The 27,345-nt window shown below is 37.5% G+C and overlaps 2 protein-coding genes and 1 long non-coding RNA gene across 6 annotated transcripts; 2 read left to right on the forward strand and 1 right to left on the reverse strand.

Moving 5' to 3' along the window:
• The first annotated feature begins 619 nt into the window (after window positions 1–619).
• On the forward strand, window positions 620–2,332 carry LOC113475039. The gene is made up of 2 exons (XR_003396778.1): window positions 620–1,304; window positions 1,648–2,332. It is a non-coding gene; the product is annotated as an uncharacterized LOC113475039 (long non-coding RNA).
• A 376-nt stretch (window positions 2,333–2,708) lies between these two features.
• On the forward strand, window positions 2,709–19,487 carry LOC104266791 (dedicator of cytokinesis protein 9-like). Of its 4 annotated transcripts, none has more exons than XM_018817820.2 (21): window positions 2,709–2,906; window positions 3,517–3,602; window positions 6,718–6,834; window positions 8,068–8,157; window positions 9,442–9,558; window positions 9,882–10,007; window positions 10,741–10,875; window positions 12,244–12,406; window positions 12,641–12,810; window positions 13,362–13,508; window positions 13,787–13,879; window positions 14,123–14,251; window positions 14,820–14,957; window positions 15,276–15,346; window positions 15,823–15,942; window positions 16,260–16,339; window positions 16,659–16,867; window positions 17,239–17,406; window positions 17,811–17,922; window positions 17,986–18,116; window positions 19,289–19,486. In XM_018817820.2, the coding sequence occupies exons 1-21, from the start codon at window positions 2,879–2,881 to the stop codon at window positions 19,310–19,312; spliced, it is 2,454 nt and encodes an 817-aa protein (XP_018673365.2). In that variant the 5' UTR covers window positions 2,709–2,878; the 3' UTR covers window positions 19,313–19,486. The 4 variants fall into 4 exon arrangements, with proteins under 4 accessions (XP_018673365.2, XP_018673363.2, XP_018673366.2 ...); XM_018817818.2 differs by having other exon boundaries at window positions 10,741–10,884; window positions 19,289–19,484; XM_018817821.2 differs by lacking the exon at window positions 2,709–2,906 and adding an exon at window positions 3,069–3,160 and having other exon boundaries at window positions 10,741–10,884; window positions 19,289–19,484.
• A 934-nt stretch (window positions 19,488–20,421) lies between these two features.
• LOC104266827 (collagen alpha-1(X) chain-like) lies at window positions 20,422–25,210 on the reverse strand. The gene has a single exon (XM_018817838.2). The coding sequence runs from the start codon at window positions 22,888–22,890 to the stop codon at window positions 20,866–20,868; it is 2,025 nt and encodes a 674-aa protein (XP_018673383.1). The 5' UTR covers window positions 22,891–25,210; the 3' UTR covers window positions 20,422–20,865.
• Window positions 25,211–27,345: the final 2,135 nt, after the last annotated feature.

Consider the following 27,345-nt stretch of genomic DNA (forward strand, 5'->3'; position numbering starts at 1 on the left):
ACTGATGAGTATCTCCCTTACGTACATTGAAGATACTTACGACGTGTACAAGCAGAGTGCATTTATGTCGATTACTATACCTGATGTTACGTATCATATCGCAAGTAATTTATTAGGAATTTCATTATTTTAAATGCTCTTTGTTTGCTACCAAATGGGACAAGCAAATATAATGAAAATGTGTCCCATCTTTCCCGCTGTCTTATAACTCCAGTGGTTAAGTGTTCTAACATTAATAATCAGCATAAACATGTTTGTTGATTATTATGCAGGGCCACTTGCTCCTACAGAAGCAATGATTACTGCAGAAATGTTCGGGAGAGAAGCTTTCCGGCATGTAAGTTATAAATGGTTGGCTAAAGTTGCATTACAAATGTTTTGTAGGAATTCTATGGTTGACAATGTGCATTTGTACTTTGTAGTGTTTTTTAATATAAACCCACGTCTCGTCCGTGGTCCATGTTCCAGTAGTACCGTTATTCTGGTAGCAACACGGGATTAACGTATTTTTATCCCGAGTTTTTAGCCCCCAGTTTTGTCCATTGGTTTCTAATCTCATAACTTTCCGTGCAGATAAACGGGTTTATGTATGTTGCCTGGCTTTGGTATAAATGCGGTATCACCATTGGATGGTTACCTTATAAAGCTACCGAGAGCATGTGACAACGAGTAGTATCTATTCTGTGCTTTACAGCTTTATCAGCAGTTGGGGTGTTCGTTCCTTAAGTTTTGTGGACCAGAAGCCGACTTTAAACTTTTCGATATATTTCTGGCGCATTATAAGTATAGTAAACATTTAAAAAATGTTTAAAATCACCTACAAAGTTACATTTAATAACAATATTCGTATATGTAACGTTTTTTACACAAACAAAACATATGTACAATGACGTCATATATAAGCCGGCCAGGCGGTCGTCTTTTAAGTTGTTTTAAATCTTAATTTTACTCTCGTAAAATATGTTTGGTACATTATTTGCGTAAAATATAACTAATTTTAACACTTTATTGTTTTATTTTAGCGAAATCGATAAAAAAACAGATAAAATCTAATACCATATTAATCCGCCAAAGATCTACGTTTTACATTTATGCATTATGACGTAACAGTTACTATATTCTTTAATAATCTAACCGACCAATCAGTGATGAGGTTGGAAATTTGTTGCGGAATATTCCAGAAATCTTTCTTTTCAACAAAACCTTTGAAGGGAAAGCTGCGTTTTTGTTTCCTGCGACAAAAATTAAGTTTTCTTCCGATTTTAGCTTAAAAGCGACTTCTGGAACAGGAATTCTTGCACTTGGTGAGTACTTTCACATATATCATGATACTTTTTCTTAAAACATCTAAAAATAAAAGACTGCAATCTATTTATTCTGCACTGTTAGTTGTCTGTACGTAGATTTGTTATAGGTGACTGTTAAATAATGATAACGAATACTGAAATAAATTTTGTATAACTGTTTTAACAAATTTAATATCGAAATATTTTGTGCTAGTGTAGAATTCTTCCCCTACATTGTCTGCTAAGGTCAAACACTTAACCATAATCATTTATTAACCGCCAACCTCTAACATTTTCCACCAACCTATAATCTGTAACATAAATGAGGAATCTTCACTATCACTATTAATTTAAATTTTAGAAATCATTTGTACTGATGACGACTATATGACGTCATGAACTCCAAGGTAAGTACGATCAGCTGAACATCGAGGAATGAAGCGATGTCGATGTAAAAGTTGATTTGTTGTGACTTATCGGCCACAGAATAAGCGTGGTTTCAATAGCTTACTGTTCTATACCTGCGTTTAGTAAGGTTAGGGTCGCGGCAAAAAATAAAAAACTCGCGACCCCAAACATCTAACATTAGGAGCCGATCACATCAACTTTATGACGAAGAAGATTGAAGCGTCCTTTAAGGTAAGTTTATTTTACGGTAAAAGGTGTAAACAAACCTAGATTTGGAATGGAATCTGGGTGTATTGGTTATTAAGCATGTTTGGATGCAGAGATGATGACGTCCAGGCTTGCTGCTGCTATCACAGCATGTGTTTGGGGGCAAAGTTTTCATAATACTGCAGACAAGCAATGTTTTGTCAAATTAGTAAGATATGTGTGGGAATTTTAAAAACAACGCCTGTAGTATAACGACAGTCGCTGGTGTGCGGATTTATATAGGAGCATTATTTGCTTAAGGTAATTACTGTTGCCTAATTAATTCAAAATTGTTAGTATTAAAAATAACCTGTTTCAAATTAATGTATCGTGTTTCTCGAATGATTTGTTCCGAGTGTTTACTGCAAATACATCTTCGTGCAATTGCCGCAGTTTGTCGTGTGTGATAAAATTTTGCTGCAGATAAGTATGGGATATTTTATTTCAAATATTATGTTGGTTATTGCCGTCGTTAGGTCTTTCTGTTCCTACAGTTTTGCATGAAACGGTATCTTCGCCACTTTATGCTCGATGGCGGAATTGTAGCGTACGTCTGTTTCCCCGCTGCTGTACAATTGGACCGGCCACAGTTCTACGTTATGTACAGTAAGTCACACCGTTTGTGTTTACATTTGTTATAAATATATTTGGCACCAGAACAGGGTTATTTCATAGCTAACTTTGAAACAGTTTGCTAGGATAGGGAAGTAATCTATATTGTGTATGTGGGAATTAACTAACAAGCAACTGTTTGTTTATGTTAGTCAAGGCACCATATATAGTTAAACATACTGTCACCAGCTGAATCATTGTTTTGCTCACAAATATCAACAATGTAAAGTTGGATCACTGGATTACTACTTCGCTACTTTTCTTATATATTGTGGAAATACAATTGAATATAATAGGCTAAAGGCTACCATCTGTATAACAGAACCATGCCTGAAACAAGAAAGTTTGCCCAAGGTTTGTATTTATAAATAGTTGTTTCTAAAATACAAATATAGGCACTAGGGCAGAATACTCCCGTACATAGCAGAACAGGCTGTTGGAAAGGTTGGGGGTTGGTTGTTGAGGGGTTAGTGGTTAGCAAATAAGGTGGGGGAGGATTCTTCACTAGCCACGTTTTGGTGCCTCAGCTCAATGGTTAGCTGGCATCCTAACCAAAGGATGTGGGTTCAATGCTAGATACTGATTTGATTTCCCTGCATAGGGCAGAGGTAATGGGTTAAAAAAAATCAAATAATAATCACTTACACAGTAACATACATGGTAACTTGTAACCTGGCATGAGGTGTACACCCGTGTTATAACAACTGTCGTTTCTGGCCACGCGAAAATAAATAAGTTACATTCATGTGACCAGGATTTAACAGACATTACTTTAACCAAGTAGTCACTAATCAATTGTAGCGCCCTGGGTATTGGAAACTTATGTCCTCAAAACTCCGGTCTGTATGCCATGCCACACTGTACACACATAGATTAGTAAACTTCCAGTTTCCTATTTTTGCACCTTTTTCCAACTTTATAGTAAATGACAAATGTATACAAAGTTATGTTTATTGTGTATCAGGTTTGAAACGGAAGGGAACGGCCACAAAGAGAAGGGAAAGTGCAACCCAAGCAATGAGAGGAAGTGTCTATTCAAGTTATGAACCTGTAAGTAGGGGGGTTCTTTAATAGCATATTGCATGTCAGGAAATTTTATGGGAATTTGATTTTTGTACTGCGCAAATTATTGAATATAATCTGCTTAATTTGTGTTTTAGTTGGTTGTTACAAATTCATTCCAAAATGTTCTTATAAGTCCATGTTACAAAATTGTTATAATCTGTTTCTATAAATATATCAAAAGATGTTTTCCAAATGAACCGTAAAATGACTGTGGTTAAAGTGGTTTAACTTTTATAATTTTTTTGCAATTAAATTTACAGGCTATTAATTTCATTTGGTATCCTTTTGTTGGCATATATTTGATATACATCCAGTGCTGTACAATTTCCACATTTAGTTATATACCCCTAATATGAACCATCTTAGTCAATTATTTGATGAAGTTAAATTGTTAAACAAATACAATGTTTTATATGATGTAATGTTATAATGCCTACAGTGTAATGGTTGGACTGAGAGATAAAATTAAAATTCTACACACAGTTAGAAATTTCATAAGAATTTGTAGTCTATGTCGTAGAACATGATTTGAATGTAAAGATCATTATCCTTGCATTGTGTTGTGTTGTTGTTGGTTTGTCTGCCACAGAAAATAACTATTGATGCAACAAATATTGGAGATCCATGTTTTGTTGTTGTTTTATAAATAAATATAGTTTTAACAATTCTTTCACATGTTTGGTTTAATGCACTTATGATGTCATAGAGCACATTGTTATCATTTTTGTGTGAAGTGCCTCTGGCTATAACATGTCCACTTTTGTAGTTACGGAATTTTGGACGATTGTAGGCGTTAATTTATGCCAGGGATATTGTTGTATATGGCTTGTTGTGCCTGGTTCACAGGCACCGAGCTTAAACACAATAGAGACAGGGATAGTTAGACACCAAATCCTGTGAACAAATCTAACTTATTAGTTGTAATGTTTACTGATTAATGTAGTGCAGAAAAATGAAGGGTTGGCCTGCCCACCCTGCCACCCCAAGTTTGTTGTTGAGGGTTTGGTTAATAAAGGATTCTGTAACAGTTGTGTACTGAGTACATTAGGCTAAACTAGCTATAGGTAAAGTTTGCTTAGTCGTGTTTATGGTAGGTTATAGACATGAATGTTCTGTGTATGTTGTTGTATGGAATTGAAAGCAACTTAGATCCCATTATTTCTTGTAAATGAATAATTCTTGCTGTCTAGTCGAGGATTAATATTTTCTAAATATCTAAAAGTCCCTATATGCCTTAATGCCTATGCTATATATAAGTCCCTATATACTGTATGTATAATAATAAAGTATTTGTGAGTCATTTAGTGAAGTATTGCTTCACAACACGATGTAGTTTATTATTTTATATGATATTATGGTATTTAACAAACACTTGTACTTTTGAATTACAAAAAAACACTATGTATTAGCTTTTAACTTTGGAAGCTATAAATAGAGAATGCTTTTTTATTAAACAAAATATAAATATAGCCTATATATAAATATATATAAATGTATTTATTATAACTCTTCTTTGGCTTTGTGCTGTTGTTTCTATATTACATAAACAGCAAGTATAGGCTAAATAAGTTATCCAAACATTGCAGCAACGTTGCATACCAGACACACAGTGAGCCAAGCACCGCTATCTGTCTCTGATTATATTTAAAAACTTTTTACGGTACGTCGGTTGCAGGACTGGGCCCAATGAGACGTGTCCGCACCCAGACTTGGTTATCTTGGTATCTTTAGCTCAGAGTTAGTGTTTGTTGCTCTGCTACTTTATTTGCCGTCTTTATCTTTACAACTTAAATTATTTGCTCCAGTAACAATGATGAGATAGAATGTTTGTTTGTGTGAGGGTTTGTACACAATAGGTCGGTAATGTTGTAGCCAAGACTTGTGCAGTCAGTATCTTGAGATGCTGTGCAAAGTAGTGAACCTTTTCTTATTTTTGCTAAAGCCATTTAAAAAATGCTTGTTTTAGTCGTTTTGGTTTGAAAGTATAATTTTCTGAACTTATTTTAGAATGAAACTGTTAGTGTTATATATTATCATCATGTTTTTTGTTTATGCCATTGTGATTATGTTTATACCCCCTTGTCCCTACTATTCTATAAAGTTTCTTATAAATCTAAAACTAATTTGTTGTTTTGAGTCTTTCCCAATATTAGTTGTTAAGAAATTATTCCGATGATTGCGATTGTTATTTAAATTAAAATGCCACAATCACCTGCGATCAGGATAAACCAGGATTCCCCATCCCAGGTATATGGGTGTTGGTTTAATATTATAAATAATATGATGTGGTTTAATAATTGTAATCTTGGATTAATGCACACCTAAGCTTGTATTATATACAATATCACTATAATGCTGGTGTATCCGCAGCATACAAAAATCGAAATTTGTACAGAAGATGTATTTATATTTATATATATAATAGAATCTAGTTAGATAAAAAACTGTTGGTGTTAGTTATCGGCAAATATATCTTCGGTACAACATTAATTGGTCTGATTGTTGCAATATTAGTAATACTTGGTGCATTCTGTTATAATGCAATGAAAATCGTCCAACAATATGTTCTACATCAGGCCCCCTTTCGTGGAACATATCATAGTTATAACCTTATAATCCAGGAAACACATGTAGCTAAGAATGTGTGAATCACAAACACCTGCGCCAAACTTGTGCGTTTTACGCAAATGGAGCAATTTCCTTACAAAGTGACTTTCTTTGCACAAAACTTTTGCAAGGTTTTTAATTCATTGACGATTAAGGGGTAGTTTTAATATATCAGTTGTTGTTACTTTTATACTTACAAGCTGCAATATAATATCTGTTGGCTATCACTTTGTATTTAACAAGTCATGTGAGTATTTCACACTTCAGCCTTAACGCGCCTAAACGACTTTCATTCTACCGTTACTTCCCTCTTTTTTGCATATTTTCATTTTTTCTGACCTTTGCAACAAAAAAGACAGAATGTATAATTTTTATTTTTTTTACTTCATAATTATGTAGATCTATTTTATATTTATTAAAGTTAATTTTCATCATTACCTTTCAATACTGTAATCAAAGAGACGTAACAAATTTATATTTTATTCCCTCCTAGATGAAAACCGCGGCATCGGAGCCGGTTGATTATGAATCTTACATTGTGAAACGACAATCAGAGATTCAACATGACACAATGAGGTCATTGTTATCTTTTCCTGCTGATGATGTCATAGTAAGTATTGTTTGGAAACAGTAGCTTTTTGTATTTGCATTCTATTTTGTAAAAAATGTTATTCTAGTCTTTTTTAATTGCAGTGTGTTGTTTAATTTTTATATTATTTTTGTTTATAAATTAAAGCACGTTTAGACTTCACCCCAGTTATATAAATTGTTACAAATGGAAGTAACTTGACACACATTGGATGAGTAGTCGGCCAAGTATGTGAGATGACTGTGGTATTACGTCATTGTATTGTTGGGGTTGTGTGATAATGGTTTGTCTTTCAATGATTTTACAAAGACCTGATGTTGATGTTAACGACCTTTGTTTGTCCTTTGTTTGTTCATGACCGAAAGTTGTCATGACCATCCATGTGTTAAATTTACACTGATTGTAGTTTACGGTTGTTAGAGGCAGCAAGTGTAGTCTAATAATTAAAATTCCTGTTCTCTCATGATGTCTTTGCTAAATACTAGACGAAACATTGTTGTAGATACATCACAATATTCACCAAGCTATTTTAAGTGTTAATAGTTTGACATCAATTCTTATATTTCAAACACACAAGAAAATGTTTGTGAGTGTTTCACGTTCAACCAAACACATATAATTTCTATTATACATTCCAGTTGTAACGTTTTACGCAGAGTACAATATATATAAATATTTAAACATAGCACAATACAGAATACACTGTGCAATACACTGTCACTACAACTGCCAATAAAAAGTAAATATAACGGTAAAGGAGTTAACGAAACTTTATATGTATTATGATATTGAAGATCATATTATTTCTAATAAACCATAGCTCACTATATATATATATAACTAACATTACTGTGTATCTATATATTAGTAAAGCCAAGTACCAAACACGACTATGGGAAACTATGGTATTGTTGTGTTATTGTATGTTGTATGAGGAACTAATGGCTTGTTTGGGTTTCATATCATTGTCTACGTTTCCCTGCCCATGTTATACAGAGTAATCCATGCTTGTATTTTATACATAGTATGTTTGTACTTGGAACAATGTAGCTTCCATACAAGCCTACTAACCACAATATACTCAAACGTTATATAGAAACAGACTTTGTTTGGCTGAAAAATGTATCTAATGTACAGAATTAATTAGTTCTAGTTTTAATATAAAGAAGATACCAACATTATACATTTTATTAACCATTGTATGCAGTATGTTTAGTCCACAGTAAAACCCAATGTTAACCAATGTATGTTTAGTCCACAGTAAAACCCCGTGAAAGAAGAACAACCATCGACACTGTCCCCCCCGAAGCTACCAAGGAAGCATCCGGTCTGTTTGTTAAAGAGGTTTGTTTATTGAATCATTAGAGATGTAGCTGGAGAAACGTGCATATACAATGTTGGGGTAATTGGCCAACTCTGGTCTAAATCCCAGGTCCCATGGCGTGCCTCACTGTAGGACCTCACCCATATAGAATAGAATGTGCATATACAATGTTGGGGTAATTGGCCAACTCTGGTCCAAATCCCAGGTCCCATGGCGTGCCTCACTGTAGGACCTCACCCATATAGAATGGAATGTGCATATACAATGTTGGGGTAATGGGCCAACTCTGGTCTAAATCCCAGGTCCCAAACTTATTTTTTAACAACACCAAACAAAAAGATGTAAACCACTTTTTTAAATTAATATTTAAGTGTAGTCAAGCTAATTCTAAACTTGACTAAAACCTCCAAATTAATGTTTTGTTTTGCTGTGAGCCAATTCCTGCCAATAGTGGTAATGGACCAATATTCTAATGTTAAAAGTTTAACTTTAATTGTTATGAATTTGCTTTTAGTTTTGGCCGCTCCTATAGTTTCAACTTAGCTTAAAGTAGTTATGATGTTGAATCTAAACACTGGGTTCAATGGTAGCAATTATAAGTCTGTACAAAGCCTTATATTGCCATGAGCCATAAACCCTTATGTAATATAAAGATTAGTTTGATGACGTAATATCACGCCTTACAACCGGAAAGCTAACACTTATACTTTCAATGCATTATATTTCAATGTCCTTTGGGATTGGGGGCCAAATAAAGCTGTGACTATTCATTTGGTTGTCTGCCTTGTTGTGAATATAATAATCACAGTGGGCTTTAAAACAGATTTCTAGTTATGTATAATGATATATTATATATGTTATTTTTCATCATGCAGTCACTGTGTATTGTTTTACAAACACTAAATCATGCGACAACATTAGAAAATGGGATGATTATAAAAATGGGATAACGTTATAATTATGTAGTTTATGTTTTATATTTCCAAGTATTGTTGCAAACTGACATAGTGTGGGCGTTATACAGCAAGGCAAGGTGTGACTTATAATAAACATTATTATGTAACCATTATATTTCCTTGGTTGTTTATTCTTATGGTTTGTAATGTGTTTAATACAAGCGATGCAGGACTGGGATAAAGGATTAAACCAGAGATTAAGTTATTCCTACTTAAGTCTCACATATTGGACCATTGTTTAAGATCTATACGCCTATTTCTTAAAGTCTTAAACCTTACTCATTCTCCTTCAAAGTTGCGAAAACAACATTCATATTCAAACTTATATTCAACATCATTTTGTTCCAGTGCATTAAAACCTACACATCCAACTGGAGCCTCATCGAGCATAAATACGAGGCTTATGCATCTGATTATTTACACCTGCCTAGAGGAGATGGTAGTGAACCACTCCTGCAAGAACAAGTATGTTGGGTCATATAAATAATACAACTTACTGTGGGTTTATTGTATTATGGGTTTAGCAGCCACACTTCTATTTGACACTTAGTTTTTACCTGTGTTGAAACGTCGAGTAGTTTTTACCTGTGTTTAAACGACTGTCATTTTCTGCCAAATATTTCTCTTCATTGTTTTAATTTAATAAATTTAATCTTTTCTACATATTTCACATTATATTGGTATTAAGGTTTTCAACATTTGTAGTAGCTTGCTGCAGCACTGACCTTAGTTGGCCCATACACATCATTATGCGTATACTTGTTGTTATCAATATTTTGTTTCCAAAGGTATTTGAATTAGATGAGGAACCCGACATAGATGATGACATCGCTTCGTCGCATAAGGAAGGGGTTACCAAGCTTGGATGGTTGTATAAAGCACCTGCATATGGAGTGTCGGGGTTGTCTATAAGGGTATGTATGTATATGGGTGTCGGGGTTGTTTATAAGGGTATGTATGTATATGGGTGTCGGGGTTGTTTATAAGGGTATGTGTGTATATGGGTGTTGGGGTTGTCTATAAGGGTATGTGTGTATATGGGTGTCGGGGTTGTCTATAAGGGTATGTGTGTATATGGGTGTTGGGGTTGTTTATAAGGGTATGTGTGTATATGGGTGTCGGGGTTGTCTATAAGGGTATGTGTGTATATGGGTGTCGGGGTTGTCTATAAGGGTATGTATGTATATGGGTGTCGGGGTTGTTTATAAGGGTATGTGTGTATATGGGTGTCGGGGTTGTCTATAAGGGTATGTATGTATAATGGGTGTCGGGGTTGTTTATAAGGGTATGTGTGTATATGGGTGTCGGGGTTGTCTATAAGGGTATGTATGTATATGGTGTATATGTATATTGTATTTGTATATACTGTGTGCAATAGATACCAACCAGTAAGATATCCATGATAACAACTGGGGTTCTTATTCCTTGCAGAGGCTGCAGTTTACTATGTAGACCACACTGTGTTATAGATATAACCATATTACAACCTCAATCTCTATTATACATTAACCTTATTCTATATGGGTGTAGTCCTTGAGGGTTTTGGCCAGAGTTGCCCATTACCCCAACACCTCAACGTTCATGTATAGCATTCATGTAACCAGTATAACTCTAATATGATATCAACCAATCTTCCCCAACCCCCAGTCCTTCAAGAGAAGATACTTCCACCTCAAACAACTTCCCGACAACTCCTACATACTTAACTTCTACAAGGACGAGAAGATAAGTAAAGATCCGAAAGGAGCGATCTACCTCGACTCATGTATTGGTGCCCATGTGGTGAGTCTGGTGAGTGCATGGCTTTCTATCTTTGTTGTTTCATTTGTAGATACTTTGTGTTCTGTTCTGTGTATTGGTGAGACTGAGAACCTATAGCACTGCCTTATCACCAAAGCTTTGAAAAAGGCTAAGGTAAAACAGCGCTTCTCAACCTTTTGCGATGATCCAAATTTAAGTTAGTACCAAAGCTTTGAAGACCAAACTTTTGAACCTTTCGCAGAAGTTGATGTAAGCTGAAGGCGTACAATGTATTTAAATATATGATAATGTCGGTTGTGAATAATAATGGTGTAGTTTAAAATGGTTACTTCTACTTGACCCTCTATCTAAACACCCCAGGCCCCGCCCTCACTTCTGTTCCCCTTATGTTCTGTAACTCACTAACAAACGCATAAACACTTATCATCTCCACTAACAAAAACAAAAGTTGTTTCTGCTTTAAATATAGCATTGTGGTGCATCATGGGGTAAGATGGGACACCTTCAGCACATAATATCCCATATTTCCTAATCGTGTTTTTACAATTAACAACGGTCTTGAGGATACGGTTGTATATTTCTGTTAATACTTTTTGTTTGTTACCAAGTGGGACAATAAAAAAGATAGAAAAATGTTAAACAATGAAATCATGTCCCATCTTAACCCAACTTTAATTGTGTTCCATCTTACCCCACCCTACCATATTAGCAATATATTCAAACAAACACCCTGGTCACTAAGTTCATTGCATTCATACATTTGTTCCTAATTTACTTTTGTGTGTGTTGTTCATATGTTACTGGGTGTGGGTGTGTTTTTATAACAGTTGATGTGTTTTGTAACAAACAGTTCATTGTCTTTATTATGATGTAATAGAACCCTGTTTTACATAGACATGACATCATAATAAAAATTTAGGATAAATTACACACCTCAGGCACCTGTGTTTCTCATTACATTACACACCCGGTTCCTTTCAGAGACGCCCAACACCCGTGGGGTCATCAATAAAATAACCTACATTTGTTTTAACATATTTACGCTTGTTATTTATTCACCACACAGCAAGTTATATTCTACTGTTCACATGCCTTCCATGAATTATGTATTGGGAAACACCGTAGAAAGTTACCACAGAGATAAAACACAGGACTACACCCATTGTTTGTAGGAAAGCTTGGGTAAAGTACGCGGCACATCCATACTTTGACCAACAACAGATTAAGCTGGTATTGGTCCAACCTAAAACTAAAAAAATCTTTTTAGTAGCGTTTGAAATAGTTAGGCTAGTAAAGATAAGCTCTGATTTCGTAACAGCATGTAACCACTGTTAGCACCGCCAAATTTCCATATGACCGCCCATGTTTAACCAACATATTCCCTTACAGACAAGCAAAGCTCGTAAACACGCATTCGAGGTCCGCATGCAAGACCAATCTAGCCACTTGTTGGCAGCAGACACTGAATCGGAGGCGAATGATTGGATCGCGACCATCAACCTGGCGCTGCAAAGCAGTATAGAGGCTCATGTTAGTCAAACATTGAAGAATGGTAAGCATATGATGGGTTGTGGTTTGCCATGAGATCCTCACATATACTAATAGTGTGTGACACTACACTAAATAATAGTAGCTAAAACATTATCATTGTCAATTAATATCTTCCTATGTATATGATTAACATCAAAAACACTGGTTTGATATACAATTTGGTTCCTTTAGTGTAAAAACGTAAGTTTTATCATCACTTTATTTATATAATATTACAACCCCCACCATCCCACAGAGCACGATAAGAACGGAGATGAATGCGGGCTGGAGAACCCGAAAAGTAGCATGCACCCGGAGTTGGTGAAATATGCCAGAGAAACCGACCAGAAGAACTCACTTGCGAGGAAGGAGGGACGACAGAATGTCATCAAACTGTATCCCGACTTCCAGGATAGATACAATAAAGTAGGGATGTATTTATAGCACGGGCAGGACTGACATACGGTCCTTATTTCTGAGAAATGCCCTATTTGTATTCTGATACTTCTGCTACCAGGCATAATGTAAAAAGTTATATATATATACTATATACGTTTTTAGAATAAACGTATGTGTCACCCCTGTTTAAAATGTTGGGGTGAAACGTCACCCAGGTACTTCTATCGTAACGCTATGCTTTATACTTGTTATTTACTTATGAGGTAACATCTACAATGGTGGGTAAGTTCATAATTATTGTTAAAAGGCGCAAACTATAAGATCCCCTGATGTACTGACTTCCTTTGCTGCTAAACAGTGGTTCCCAAAGTATCGGTCGGCTCTCAAAATAGTATAAAACGCTTGTGTTAAAAATAGATTTTTCGATGTTTGAGGCCTGGGTACATGGGTTGTGAGATAAAACTCTGGTTTAAATCACGCTAAAAAACTTTAGGAACCACTTCTGTAGGTTCTCACCTATATAGAATACAACAACACTTAACATCATATATTAACTTAACCCCTACCTTCCCACCCAGCCAAAACATGGCAAGGCACCATCCACCCATGTTGAACCACCAGCCATACTCAAGTCATCCGTACATCGCGTGTTGGTGGATTGTAAAAGTATCAGTTTCACTTTAAGGGGGGTTGTAATTGATGGAGCTGATGAACCAGTTACTAATGTAATGTTTGTATATAAGTTACTAATGTAATGTTTGTGCATATATATCTGTTGTTATACCTCATAATAATGCTATGTGCAAATGTATGTTAGTACCTCTGAGGTACTACTTGTATTACATCTATACGTACACATAAGTAAATATAGAACAATTGTATCTGTTTCCTTGTGTATGCCTACACCACGTGTTGTATTATGTTTTATTGAACAATTCCATTCGTTCGAGGTTGAATGATATAAACTTGTACTCACACATTATATTTCACCCGTGGCTTGTAGGTCGAACCTTTCTTTGTCACCCTTGCATTATACGATGCACAAGCGGGGAAGAAGATATCTGCGGATCTGCATGTTGATTTGAACCACCCACTTGTAAGTGTTGTATTAGATAGATGTAGTTTGGTGAATATATGTGTTGATAAGTGTAGTAATGTATATCGTTAGGTTGATATGCATATCGATTTAAACCATCCATCTGTGTTTTTTACACCAGATACAAAACCTATATTATAAAACATACAACCTTATAATACAGAAGTTTTGGGTAAAGTAACGCCTTTGACAAAGTGAAAAAAACAAAGCTCTTTTACTAATATTTCAAATAAAACACTCCAGGTGAGGAGGATGGTACCTAATAGACAAGCCAGCCATATTAAGAGAAGTTCCACAGTTAGTGTTGAAACCAGGACAGGAGAACCAAACCTACAGGTGGTGGATAAGGAATGGGTGGCCCATCCTAAGAAGGTGGGTTGTGGGTTGGAACAGAACTTTGCTTAAACTAAATATATGTATTTAAAAAACTACAAATGATAGAATCTTAAAACGTATATTTTAATCTCATACAATTTTCGACAATCCTTAACGGTTAATAGTATGATATATGAAGTACTTCGTGTAAAATTGCTGAACTTTCGGCTTCCTCTTAAGTTCGTTACTGCCAGTTTGGGACGCCCTGTTTAAGAAGCCCTGAGTTAGGGTTATATTGATAATTCTTACTCGACTATAGTTGTTGGCGCGTATCCTTAACGGCAATTGCTCCAACCCAGTGGTCACTAATGGGTTGTCTAAATTGTCAGCCATACAGAAAAACAATCACCCACAAAGTTACATACGTGGTAACTCGCAAGCAGGCACAAGGTGTATGAAACAGAACACCCGTGTTATAATGACTGTTGTTGCCCTGCCATCCGAAGATAAATAAGTTACATACGTGGTAACTTGTAAGCAGGCACAAGGTGTATGAAACAGAACACCTTGTGTATATTTTCCCAGCATGTTTGTGATATAAACCACCCATATTCATACATTGCAGGGCATATTCTCGGTCACCAACCCCCACAATGAGATCTTCATAGTAGCAAAGATAGAGAAAGTTTTACAAGGAAGCATCAAGTCTTGTACACAACCTTACATGAAGTCCGATGGCGATAATCATAAAGTGGCCGCTAAGGTTTGTTGTGTATAATATCTATATGGGTGAGGTTCTGTCACCTCTGTGGCAAGGCACGTCATTGATCGTAAGATTTAGGGTAAAATTGACTCATTGTACCATAAGTGGCAATTGCTAAAACACCTTACAACGTATAATATGTTCTTAGTGTATGCAGTAAGTCCATATTTCATAGAATACAGAGTTTTGTGCATATTTTTAAACTTGTTATACCTTGATTTAATTATAAATATAAAGTGTTTTTTTGTAGTGTAACTGTACTGACATTACAATCACAGTATTAACATTTACAGTAAATCTAATGCATTATATTGGCAGGTATTGAAACATGCTAAGTCTGCATGTCAGAGGTTGGGGCAATATCGCATGCCATTTGCTTGGACAGCCAAGTGAGTTATTTATATTGTTTAAGCTGTGTTGGCATCATCAGTACTTGTAAAAGGCTGAGTAGACTTGGTGAAACATCTGCTATAATTTTAATATAATATATTAATTGTAACCTTGATATTTATAATTAAGATTTTTGTATAACATACACCAAAAACTGTTGGCATCATTAGTGCTTGTAAAAGACTGAGTAGACTTGGTGAAACATCTGCTTTAGTATAATGAGTCTATACTTGATAATTGTAACATTGATATTCATAATTAAGATTTTGTATAACATACACCAAAAACTGTTGGCATCATCAGTGCTTGTAAAAGACTGAGTAGACTTGGTGAAACATCTGCTATAGTATAATGAGTCTATACTCGATAATAAATTTGCCACACTTCTATTTAACTCTCTCTTCCTTGTTTCATTAAATTTTGGAAGAGAAAAATTATAAAATTAAACTGTTCGAACCTAATGTTTTCAACACAGACCACTATTCGACAACGACAAAGGCCACATCAGCAACACGACGTTTGAATACGTTTACCGACAAGAATCAAACAAACTCGCGCAAGAAGATTTACTAAAGTTTCTGTCAGACTTTAAAAAGTTAGTCCTTGCTTGCCAATGATTATCAAACCTTCTCGACCCCAAGGCCAAACATATAACATAATTTAATAGCAAAGCTTTCAAAACTACATATCACACAACTTTTGTACAATCATAACCGATTTGTGAAACCACTGTAGTAAACGACCCATAAATCTATAACAGTGTTGTGTCTTTACATTTTTGTTTATGTTATGTCTATTACACTAAGTATCATGTCGACGTGATGTTCATGCATTTCCTTCAGGAAGTAAAGTTTATAGTAACCCTGATAAACAAACAACCATGTCCGCCATTTAAATCCCGTTTCCTTGCAGGCCGGAAAAGTTAAGCAAGTTGGAATACATTGAATGTGAATTACAACTTGGAATCGATTCCGTTCCCACAGATCTACCAAGTAAACCATTCATAAATATAATAAATATAATGGGCTGTTGTTTATTCAGTATATTGCTATCTATATACTGGGTTGGTGGTGGTTGATGTTATTATAGCTCAGTTTGTAATATATGTATATACATATGTATACGTTTATATTGTTTTACTGCATACCGACTACATAGATAATAAGTCAAGTATATAAAGTAGTCTATAATATATATTTATATCCTGAGCATGGGATATGAGATTTGACGCTGATAACATTGGGGTAAGGCGTTCAACAGACCAACCATGCCATGTTATTCAAAGTATATACCTTACACCCACCCCCCCAGATATCCTTACATCATCATACATCCCTGTGAAACCATATGCACCTATGACATCATCAAACCAATCTATGACATCACAAGAGCCAGTGTTAGAGGTTGATGAGTTCTTACCAACATCTGCAAGCGAACAACACATTAATATGGAACATACGAACCATTGTTATGTTTATCCTAAGTTTCTCAATTATGATAATCAAAAGACATTTGCTAAAGTAAGTTTATATTCTGGTTTGTATATTAAATATGTTGCAGTGTTTTCTCATGCCTATTATACCTTGTACTACACCAAACATGCATAGGTGTGATAGTTAACACACATCCTGTTAATAATTTCAGCGTAACCTGTCTATACATATATGTGCATACACTCTCACTGGGTGTTGGGGTAATGGACCAACTATGGCTTAAACTCCAGATCCATGGTTGTTCCTTCCTATAGAATCTCATCCTTACAAAGTAAACGATTCACCTGGCCCACCGAACATACACCCCTAACCCACCATACACCCCTAACCCACCATACACCCCTAACCCACCATACACCCCTAACCCACCATACACCCCTTACCTTATACCACCACAGGCACGAAACATCGCAGTTGTAGCCGAGTTCCGCGATTCCGACGCTGAAGGCACCAAGCCACTCCAATCCTTCTACAAACCCCCAGGCATGGCGGGGGTCGGCCCCTTCACAACCCACGTGTCGGCAGCTGTGTTGCACCATAATGAAAAACCCGAGTTTTATGAAGAGGTAGGTTGTCGGTTGTGCTGGTTCAATGAGCTGTTTGTCTTCTACTGAATGACATTAGTTTATTTCTTTATAAGTTTTTTTTTAAATCTTTACATGTATTTATGTTAAATAACATTGTATAACTGGCCAACTCTGGCCTAAAACAAGTCCCATGTCACGCTTTGCTGTATAAACTTTCCATGTAGAGTGGTATGTGGATTTTTACAAATATTCAAACATTTATGTTCTATAATGTATATTATACCAAGTCTAAGTCTCAGGTTCTATGTCTTGCCTTACCATATATTTGATCTTTTTAATCCACATTATCATTATAAAATACCTTCTTCAGCGGAAACCATTTCAAGTCGCATTTAACCCGTATATATTTGAACATATACTTACTTTATAATGAAACCTTACAGTGGAAGCTCTCCCTCCCCACCCAACTACATCATGGCCATCATATTCTATTCTCATTCTACCACGTAGTTGTCGATACCAACGCCAAGAAGAAGGAATCCAACCAACTTGAAGGTAATTACCACCACCCTACATACCATGGTATTGTTCAACTACTTAAGGTTGCTTATTACACAGTTGGATATGCGTGGTTGCCACTTTTAACAAAGGATGGTAGAGTAGGCTGTGGTGAGCACCTTATACCAGTAGCGGGTGTTTTACAACCGGGATATCTTTCACTTCATGAGCAACTAGCACTTGGCAGAGTGGTAAGTACTTCATCTTACTCGTCCTTGAAATTTACTATGGCATTCTTGGCTCAAAGCTAAAGTACTTTCCACATATCTTGGCAAACACTAGGATTGGCCATTTTGACCTCAACTTATTTGCCAAGACGTCAAAATTAATTCCGACATTTCGCTGAAACCCACAGTTTTTCACATTCTCTAGCTGTCTAGCAAATAAATGCCACCGTGATTTGCCAAATAATCTATGGGAGTATTACAAGTCAATGCTATTTACGCGCCACGGCCGTTTAGAATGAATTTTTAACAATTAGTTTCCACACTTGATTACAATGTTGAATGTTTCGCAAGCACTTTATACATAATGTTGCTTAGTAGCTTTTTATAGTAGCTATGGTATATATGTTTATGTTATATATCATAGTAGTCACCCATGTCATACCTGTTTGCCAGGCTAAGTTTTATATTATTGCAACACCTTGTGTTGCGTCTGTTCAAAGACTTAGGAATACCTGCCTGTTGCATTGTATATGGGCGATGTTATAGTGTGTGTCATGCCAGTGAAGCTGGGTTGTACCATGTTGCCCGCACGGTTGGCCAATTAATCTGTTTATAATTGAAAACATTTGTATTGGAGACTATATAGTGTAGACGTACATGCGTTTTAATTATTTTGATGTCGCAATATTCGTATATATCGTTGTATATATAGAGTCAGACATACATGCGTTCCAAACATACATGCGGTGTAGACGTATCATCGCTACCAAGATGTTAATGAATGGTTTGCTTACTTACGGAAACGAAGGTTTAATATTACTTCCGTATACATTGAATACATACCATGGCTAACGTGCTACTTCATACACTATCTTTATGTTGAAGACAGATAACGTAAATTAGTGCTTAGTATAAGCGGAGAATTATGTGGGTTTTATGTTGGCGTCGCCAGTTATGAAATGGGTTGTTATATCCCATGTATGTATTGCGTAATATAATGTCCAATATTTTCAATTTCTAAACGCTATAAATCATGTCCTAGACCATTGTGTTTGGTCGATTCCTTCCTAATTGCTGAGTATATATATTTATAAGGTGTTGCTGCATTTCATAAGTTTGATTGTTTTATTGTATCCCATCTTGCCCCAGAATGTACCATATTACCCCAACTCCCTATATAAACTTAATACACCCAGGGCCGCCGTCGAGTGCCCACGTGACCACCAGGTTATATAGGCCGGTATATGAAGCACCTCTCCAACCGGTGTGAGGATGATAAATATTTTCAAACCCAACATTCCAAACCTTAGAGTGGAAGTTGTGGTTTACGTCATATCCCAGTGCTGCCAGATATATTTCAATCCAGTGTTTCCAGATTAATTCTTTAAATTCCACTAAAATGACGTAACTATTACGTTTGTTTATTTAATAAAACCCTAACCAACGTCACAATACGATATTATGTAAATAATTATGTTTGTACACTAATAATGATAAATTAACATTTAATGTTTTAAACGCCCCATAATACCCCTAACCCCCTTATACCTTAAAAGTTGGATAATGCCTTCCATTAATATAAAGTGTAGCCATGCGTAAGCCCTCATACAACCGCCTATGCTGGATTAACCTTAAAGGTCATGTCCCCACAAACGTATGCTCACTGTGGGCTTGTGGTTAAAATGATAAATAACCTTCTTCTTATAGTTGCGTGGGACGCCGCTACTACTATTATTTTCATACGGTGGTGTAATGGTTGTCTATGTTGGATAAAACTTTATATTGGGGTAAGATGGAACATGTTTTCATTCTCTTTAATCGTCCCATTTAAAAGTAAACAAAGAAAAGTTATATTTTTACAATTTCGCCCAACTATATCTCCCGTATACGACACCATACACGTAACATCACTTTATGACGTAACAACAGTTTCCCATAAATCTCACACCACGTAAATCGACACTATATATATATTTGATTGATGGATATGAACAACCCATTAAGTTTCCATACACGTTTTATTCTTAGTTTTCGCACTACATTTATAAACCTGGATTATTTAGACTACATGCTGACGTCATTCTTGTATGACGTCACAACACATATGAACAAAAACTACGTCTCAAAATTATTGCGTAAATATAATACTGGCTCTATTTGCACCGTTATACGACGCGCAATATCACATGTTCATTGGTATATGGTGTTTGCGCAATAATTTCACCGAACATACACCGACGCTGTAAAGACTAGTTTCATTTGCGGTGTATTGAAGTTTGATTGTTGGCCTTTAATCTGAACAATTTGTCTCATAATATAACTCAACATATACGAGGCAATATTGTATTTCTCGCTTACATCGCAACACACGTATATTCATTGTAAATGGAACATATTGTGATTGTGTGGGTGGGGGTCGCATATTTACTGTGAGGTGCCATTATTATCAAGTACACCACACTCATGATACTTGTGTGCCCCACACGTCAGTAATACTGCTGTGAATAAATCTTAATACGCGGATGCAACAACTAAACATACAATAGTGAATATAAAAAAGCAATGAAGCAAATGTGAAATTTTCGCGGATAATAAACTCTTCAGTTTGACTTCCCAGTATAGTGGTGTATGTTTAAGATATCGTCGTTGAAATACACCTTGATAAACACGCGTGTGTAGCGTATGGCGCTCTATAAAAACAATGTAATCAAAAATAAATATTCCCATCACGGGCTCCCCTTCACCAACCACTTGGTTTATGTCTCGCCCCGTATCAGTCGTTACCACTCATCATCATAGACCTTGCTCGTGCCGCCGCTTCTTCGGTTAAAACGTTCGATGTCGATTCTCTGTATAAGTTGTAACTTGAACCTGACTTGTATCTCTGGTTCGCCATGGCAGCGGCGACGTTTACGGCTTCGTTTAGTTGGATCGCGTAGCCGGAAAAGGTTGAGTAATGTGAAGGGCTGTGTCCGTATATTATACCTTGTCGCAGCCGCACCCAAACCACGTCCCCACGTTGTAATGTTAATACAGCACTTGCTGAGGTTGTTTCAAACCTTGTGTCTTGGTTGGTACCTGAACTGACCATCTCGTTGTTTCGCATCATATGAACGTACAACGGCCCACTGCTTCTACATCTAAGTATATGTAGATGGAAGACATATATCCCACCCGCTGGTACAATGAAGCATCCAGTAGCCGATCTATACGCAGATCCAATGTTAGTAAGCACATTATCAAACGCCACCCCTTGGTTGTTGCCTTGAAAGTTATGCGACAATGCCGCCATGAAAGCGACCTGCTCCCTCCTACAACATTGTGCAGATGAGGAGGAACTACTCGATCCTCCCATGCTCATCCTACCTCCTGATCTCCCTGCAGGACCTGGGGGACCTGGCGGACCTGCTTCTCCCTTCACCGATGCTCCTGGAGGTCCAGGTGGACCGGACATTCCCTTCATACCTTTAGTAGCCGCCCCATTGCGACCAGGACGCCCGTCAACACCATCATCGCCCCGCATACCCTTTCTACCAGCTTCACCTTTATCTCCCTTGCCCCCTTTCACAGACCCACCATTAACAAGGTTACCACTTCCTTGATTCCCAGATTCCCCGGGTGGTCCTTGCAACCCACGTGGTCCCATCTCCCCCTTTTCGCCGTCGACACCATCTCTACCCCTGCTCCCAACCCCAGGTGTGCCCGGTGGACCAGGGAGCCCTCTTGGCCCAACGACACCGACACCAATGTCCCCCTTTGGCCCTGTAGGTCCTCTAGGCCCAGGAGCGCCAACAGGTCCTTCCACACCTTCCCCCTTCATACCAGGCATCCCTTTATCGCCCTTAACACCAGGAGTACCTGTTATCGACTCCCCCTTTTCACCCTTCGGTCCCCGCGGCCCATCAGTTTGCCGAACAACCTTAACTGTCTCTACATCACTTGATGAAAGTCCAGGAGGTCCAGGAGGACCCGGAGGACCAGTCATTCCTTTCATACCAGGTTCACCTTTAACTCCAACTCCCGTCTCCCCCCTCTCCCCTTCAATCCCTGGCATCCCAGGTTCACCTTGCGTTCCCTTCTCACCAGGCTGTCCAGGCGGCCCTGCAATCTTCAATGGAGAACTCTGTAGTTCTTCCGACGTATACACCACCCCTGGTGGACCAGGTGGGCCAGGTTTGCCCGGTAGTCCTGGCTTACATATCCCGGGTGTTCCGTTCTCACCACGTTCACCTCGAGGTCCACAATCTCCCTTCATTCCTTTGATGCCGATCCCAGGCGGGCCTTGTAATCCGGTCTGACCTTGGATACCGGGAAATCCTGCCTTCCCCGGCGGGCCTGGCATGCCAGGAAAGCCCGCGGGACCTTGCAAACCCGGTGGTCCTTGTGGGCCGGGAGGTCCTTGAGTTAACCTGTCCATCGTCCTTAGTAATAAACTAATCTCCGACGTCCCGGTTGAACTTGAACCACAACCCCCACATCCACAACAACCACAGCAACCATAAGACACACAATCCCTCTTATATTCATAACTTGACCCGCATTCACTGGTCGTTGATTGACAATCAGACGACGCGCAGCCTTTCGCTTCCCCGCTTTGTTGCTCTGATTCCACGGTTACAGTAAACGTATCTTCACTTGCATTTTCACCCAACGCTTGCAGGTTCGGCACAACAACCGCTGTATCCGCTGTCTCACTCTCAGCGTATCTTACTTGTGTGGAAGCTTGGTCACTTTGTGCAGGTATTAGATTCAAAGCAAGCACAACCAGTAACGTGGTTAATATTAAATGAAACGACATCTCTAATCGCCCTACTCATATATACCTGCTGACAAAATAACAGGTTACATTTAATTGCTCAAACCTTATAAACAGGTATTGGTTCAAAACTTATCAAACAAAGAAATATCTTCACGTTAGCGTGATATTGCTTTGTTTGTTCTTTAAAGCGGCGTTTACACTCAAGCGTATCTCGCCTAAGTAAATTGAAAAAAAAAACGTTTGATGTAGATATTCCCTGTTTGTTCTTTTACATCGAGGCTAAACAAAGGAACTATCCACTTCGACCTGCACTAAACACAACTTATTTATTTCATTAACGTTCTCTAACCCGACCCCCCACAATACTATAAACGTCTCCACACCTCAGCATCCAACAAACCATCATCCAGGGTTCCAATCTACTGGAACAATCATTAAACGAAACTTCGTCGCGTGCGAACCTCATGCGTTGACTGACATACCACCGACGTAGCTCTAAATTTGCCTTGCTATTCCCCATCTAATAACGTCTGTTGTTCACATTTAATATATATACGGTTGACACCTCATTAACACTTATCTAGACGGCATTTGTTACAATAACGTTAGCATTCAGACGTATATGTTTGTTGCTCCAGATAAGTCGCTTAGACGTTCCAGATAAATGTTTTGCACCTTTATTGTTTTAGTTAATACGGTCGACAAAACGTATTTGGACAATAACGTTGTCGGATGTCTATTCGAACAGTGATTATTTTACGCTTGGTTTGTTTTGCTGCTAAATCTCTTCGTTATGTTAATTAATATCACTTGTGTAGCTTTGTTATTGCAATCGAAGACATAGATTGTTAACAGAGCTTCCCCATTAACTGTAGTACCAACTACAAAACGGGGCCCTGCAAAAAATCTGACTTACAAAATTCTTCACCACGGAAATAGTTTAGGCGGCAGATGCCACACACGGCTTGTGGTGCGGCCTCCCATACCAAGAGTGTTACCTCAATGATGATTGATGAGATCGCAACCTTTTAAGGGTCTACAATGGTACAATACACACAGATGTGATGCTTTGATGTAAAGTGTATGTTAGCTATCTTAAAACCACATCCTTAGGTTTTCTATTGAAACCCACCCCCGGTAGCTTAACACGCTTCCTCTTAGCGGGGTTGCCTTACTTTGTTTACGTTATAACTTCACGATAAACACCTGCCCGCTTCAATTTACGTTTCGCGGTTACAGCAGATACCAACCCACCCTTGTAAGTATATTGTACCCGACCACACTCGCTTGTGGTTCGCATTATCATATATAACGTCATCACTCAACGCCAACGCAGGGGTTACTTATTTATAGGCTGTCGAAATTATCGGCCATACATTACAAAAATATGAAAATATCCCAAAAACAATCACCCACAAAGTTACTCATACGTGGTAACTTGTAAGTGGGCACAAGGTGTATGAAACAGAACACCCGTGTTATAAAGATTGTCGTTAATAAATAAGTCCCACCGTTACATTACTCAACGCCATCAAACGCAATCACGAGATTTGACTTTCATGGTTTGAGGTCAGCGGAAGTTCGCTGACGTAAACGTATGGTTGATTGCTTCGTATGCGACCATGTGGTACAGGCGCTGTAGCTTAAACATTTAACACGTGGTGTGTAATACAATTGTACCAAGTAGACGGCGATTGAACTGTTCATTAATTGAAACACCGCCTTAATATTATTGCTATCAAGGTCAATTACTCCTAATAGTCATTGTTTATTTCAAGTCGATTACGTTTTGTTTTTTATTGATGTTGTTTGATATCTATGGTGTTACCGTGCGGTCAAAACGACCCGGAATATTCGTGCCATATTAATCCAATCACGACCAAGTTGACCATTTGTTCAAAACATGACCTGCGTATTGAACGGGAAAGTGACCGCTCCACAATTCTCACTTAAACGTTATTTATATTCCTTCAATTTGCGTAAAAGTTTTCCTATATATTGGCACACCCTTATAAAACCGTGGGGTCGTTTATAACTTTTTATTAAATATAAAATCCTCCACTTCCAATAACTCAACTGTTTCAACGGATCAAAGTTACAATAAAGATTATTTAAATATTTCTCCGGAATCGCTCTATTGAACAAAGCTTCGAATATATATTTACGCATCGTTGCTCACGTTTAAGCGACATCCACTAATATACCTTGCACTTGCCGACCTTACTGCGGCATCTGCTGTTATTACACACCCATATATATAGAGACTAGAGGACTATAGTATACATGGGGTAAGACGGGACACTGTCACATAAAATCAAATATTTCCTCATCCTATTAATAACGATATCGTTTTATAATTCTTTAACTGTTCTTTCTTTATTACCAAATGGGATAAAGAGTGCAAAATGTCCCAACTTACCCCACCCATATATATTACATTATCTCCTACTGTTCGTAATGTCTTAGGTTTCCAACATGTGTCCTGCCATCAAATGAACGCACTATGTCCGTAATGTCTTAGGTTTCCAACATGTGTCCTGCCATCAAATGAACGCACTATGTACATAGCAAAGCTATTAAAGCTTGGCGTCAACTAACGCAAACATTTTGGATTAAATTACCGGCTGTCTGCCAAACCATACGTCCCTTATATTTGCTATGGTCACTTAAATACGGGGGCGATAAATACACCATGTCCCGCTATGTTGTTCACAGTAAGTTCTTAGTCATCTGATACTTAGACTTGTTTACGTCGCATTCACATAATGTGTGTACTGTGTTTTCGACGTTTATGGAGAAATGGCGTTTTATTCATCTTAAAATTGGGGTCGTTTCGTTCCTGTCCTGTCTGCTGTATACTTCTGCCATTTATAAAGACAGTTAAGTGTTTGTCGCCAACCGCCTTTACCCAAAACTGTTTACAGGTTTTTTTTTACCAAGTATGTACTTCATCGTGTTTTCTTTGTGATAGAGAAAATTCATGGTTATATTTTCACCGAAAACAGTGTTTTGTTCAAATCTCAGTTGTTTGGGACTTAAATACCGGTACCACGGTTCGTTGGAATCGTCGCATTATGAAGTATTACTAAATACGGTTGCGCTATGGCTGTAATTTACCCTTCGCGTTTTGCTATGTTAGTTGTTAAACACACTGTGTGTGGTTTATCCCACAAGCCGGTACACTGTTCGCCACTTATCGGATGAACAAGTGCGTGCTTAGCGAAACCGTGCGCACTTTGTGGTCACACACACCAACTAAGCAGCATTTAACTTTGCTTGACTTGCCCCATCATTACCACAACACCCACCAACCCCCAACGTACCTCGCCATATCCGGCAACAACTCATGGAACGCGGTTTATATGACGCGCACAGGGCAGCCTTCCATTGCTTGCGGTTAATTCCCCAATTACCCCTCTTACCCCACCCTCGCACGAAACTTGGCGCACCGACAGCGGGCATGAGGTTCTGGGGTTTAATTATAACCTCAATTATTGTTACACTGACTAGCTAACTACATGATTAAATTAGTTTTAATTACATAAAGGAAACCAGTTGCGGTTTCCTTCGTTTAGTTTAACCCTGGCTACGTTTAATGGCAGACCTATTTAAATGTAAAATACCTGTACCGTATATGCTTATACATGACCTTGGCCACTATATACACTATCTCCACAAACATAATGCGCCCTTTTTAAATATTACAAATACGTTACCGTTTTAAGGGATAAACGACAAACAGTATACCACAGACCACATCTAACACACCGGCCACCAAAACACTCAGCATATTAGCTGTGATGTAATTTGCGACACTGTATTATGTAATGCGAATTTTGGGATCGGAATTTCCCATCTATTTTCATTCACTTTGGAAATTTCCAAAGTATTTCATGCAAAACACCTCCATGGCATACAGGTTACTCTGTCTCGCCGTGCAATCTACACAACTCGCCAATCCCACCAAACAACCACGTATGAGCCGCCACTTTAGCTTTATTATAATATTTAAAGGTCGGCTTGGGCACGAATTATAACATCGTACAAGCATATATGCTCCCATGTTATATACTGTCTATGAAACAACGTTAATGATAATACGACATCAGTTCTTAAACTTTTGTGGATACAGCACGCTTGGATTCCAGGCATGTTTCTACTCTAAGTTACGAAACTTCATATTTTACAACTTCACGCATCACTTGCTCTAACTTTCCGTCAATTATTAATTAAAGTTAATTAGTGAAAGTTGCAGTACAAAGATTGTGAACCTTATAAAACAAACTACCTGTTCAATATTATCGTTCAAAATATTCGCGTAAAATGCTCTTTCGATGCGAAAAGTGTTTTGTAAAAACAAAACAATAAGTTTTAATTATTAACACATTACGTCATAAACGATAAACGCTATTTTCGAAGCAATAAATTGTGACGCGATATTTCGAAACATCTGTTGTTCTGTAACAATGGCTGGCTTTGAACTGTATTGTTAGT

Source organism: Ciona intestinalis, chromosome 1, assembly GCF_000224145.3.
Source record: "Ciona intestinalis chromosome 1, KH, whole genome shotgun sequence".
Taxonomy (NCBI): Eukaryota; Metazoa; Chordata; class Ascidiacea; order Phlebobranchia; family Cionidae; genus Ciona; species Ciona intestinalis.

What these genes read in the sequence shown, in the direction of transcription:
- LOC104266791 (XM_018817818.2), top strand. Translation starts at nt 2,879, where the DNA reads ATGCCTGAAACAAGAAAGTTTGCCCAAG. An exon ending in TCCAGGATAGATACAATAAA is followed by an intron (nt 12,811 to 13,361) that starts GTAGGGATGTAT and finishes CTTCCCACCCAG; the next exon opens with CCAAAACATGGCAAGGCACC. An exon ending in CCATTTGCTTGGACAGCCAA is followed by an intron (nt 15,347 to 15,822) that starts GTGAGTTATTTA and finishes TTTTCAACACAG; the next exon opens with ACCACTATTCGACAACGACA.
- LOC104266827 (XM_018817838.2), bottom strand. Translation starts at nt 22,890, where the DNA reads ATGTCGTTTCATTTAATATTAACCACGTTACTGGTTGTGCTTGCTTTG.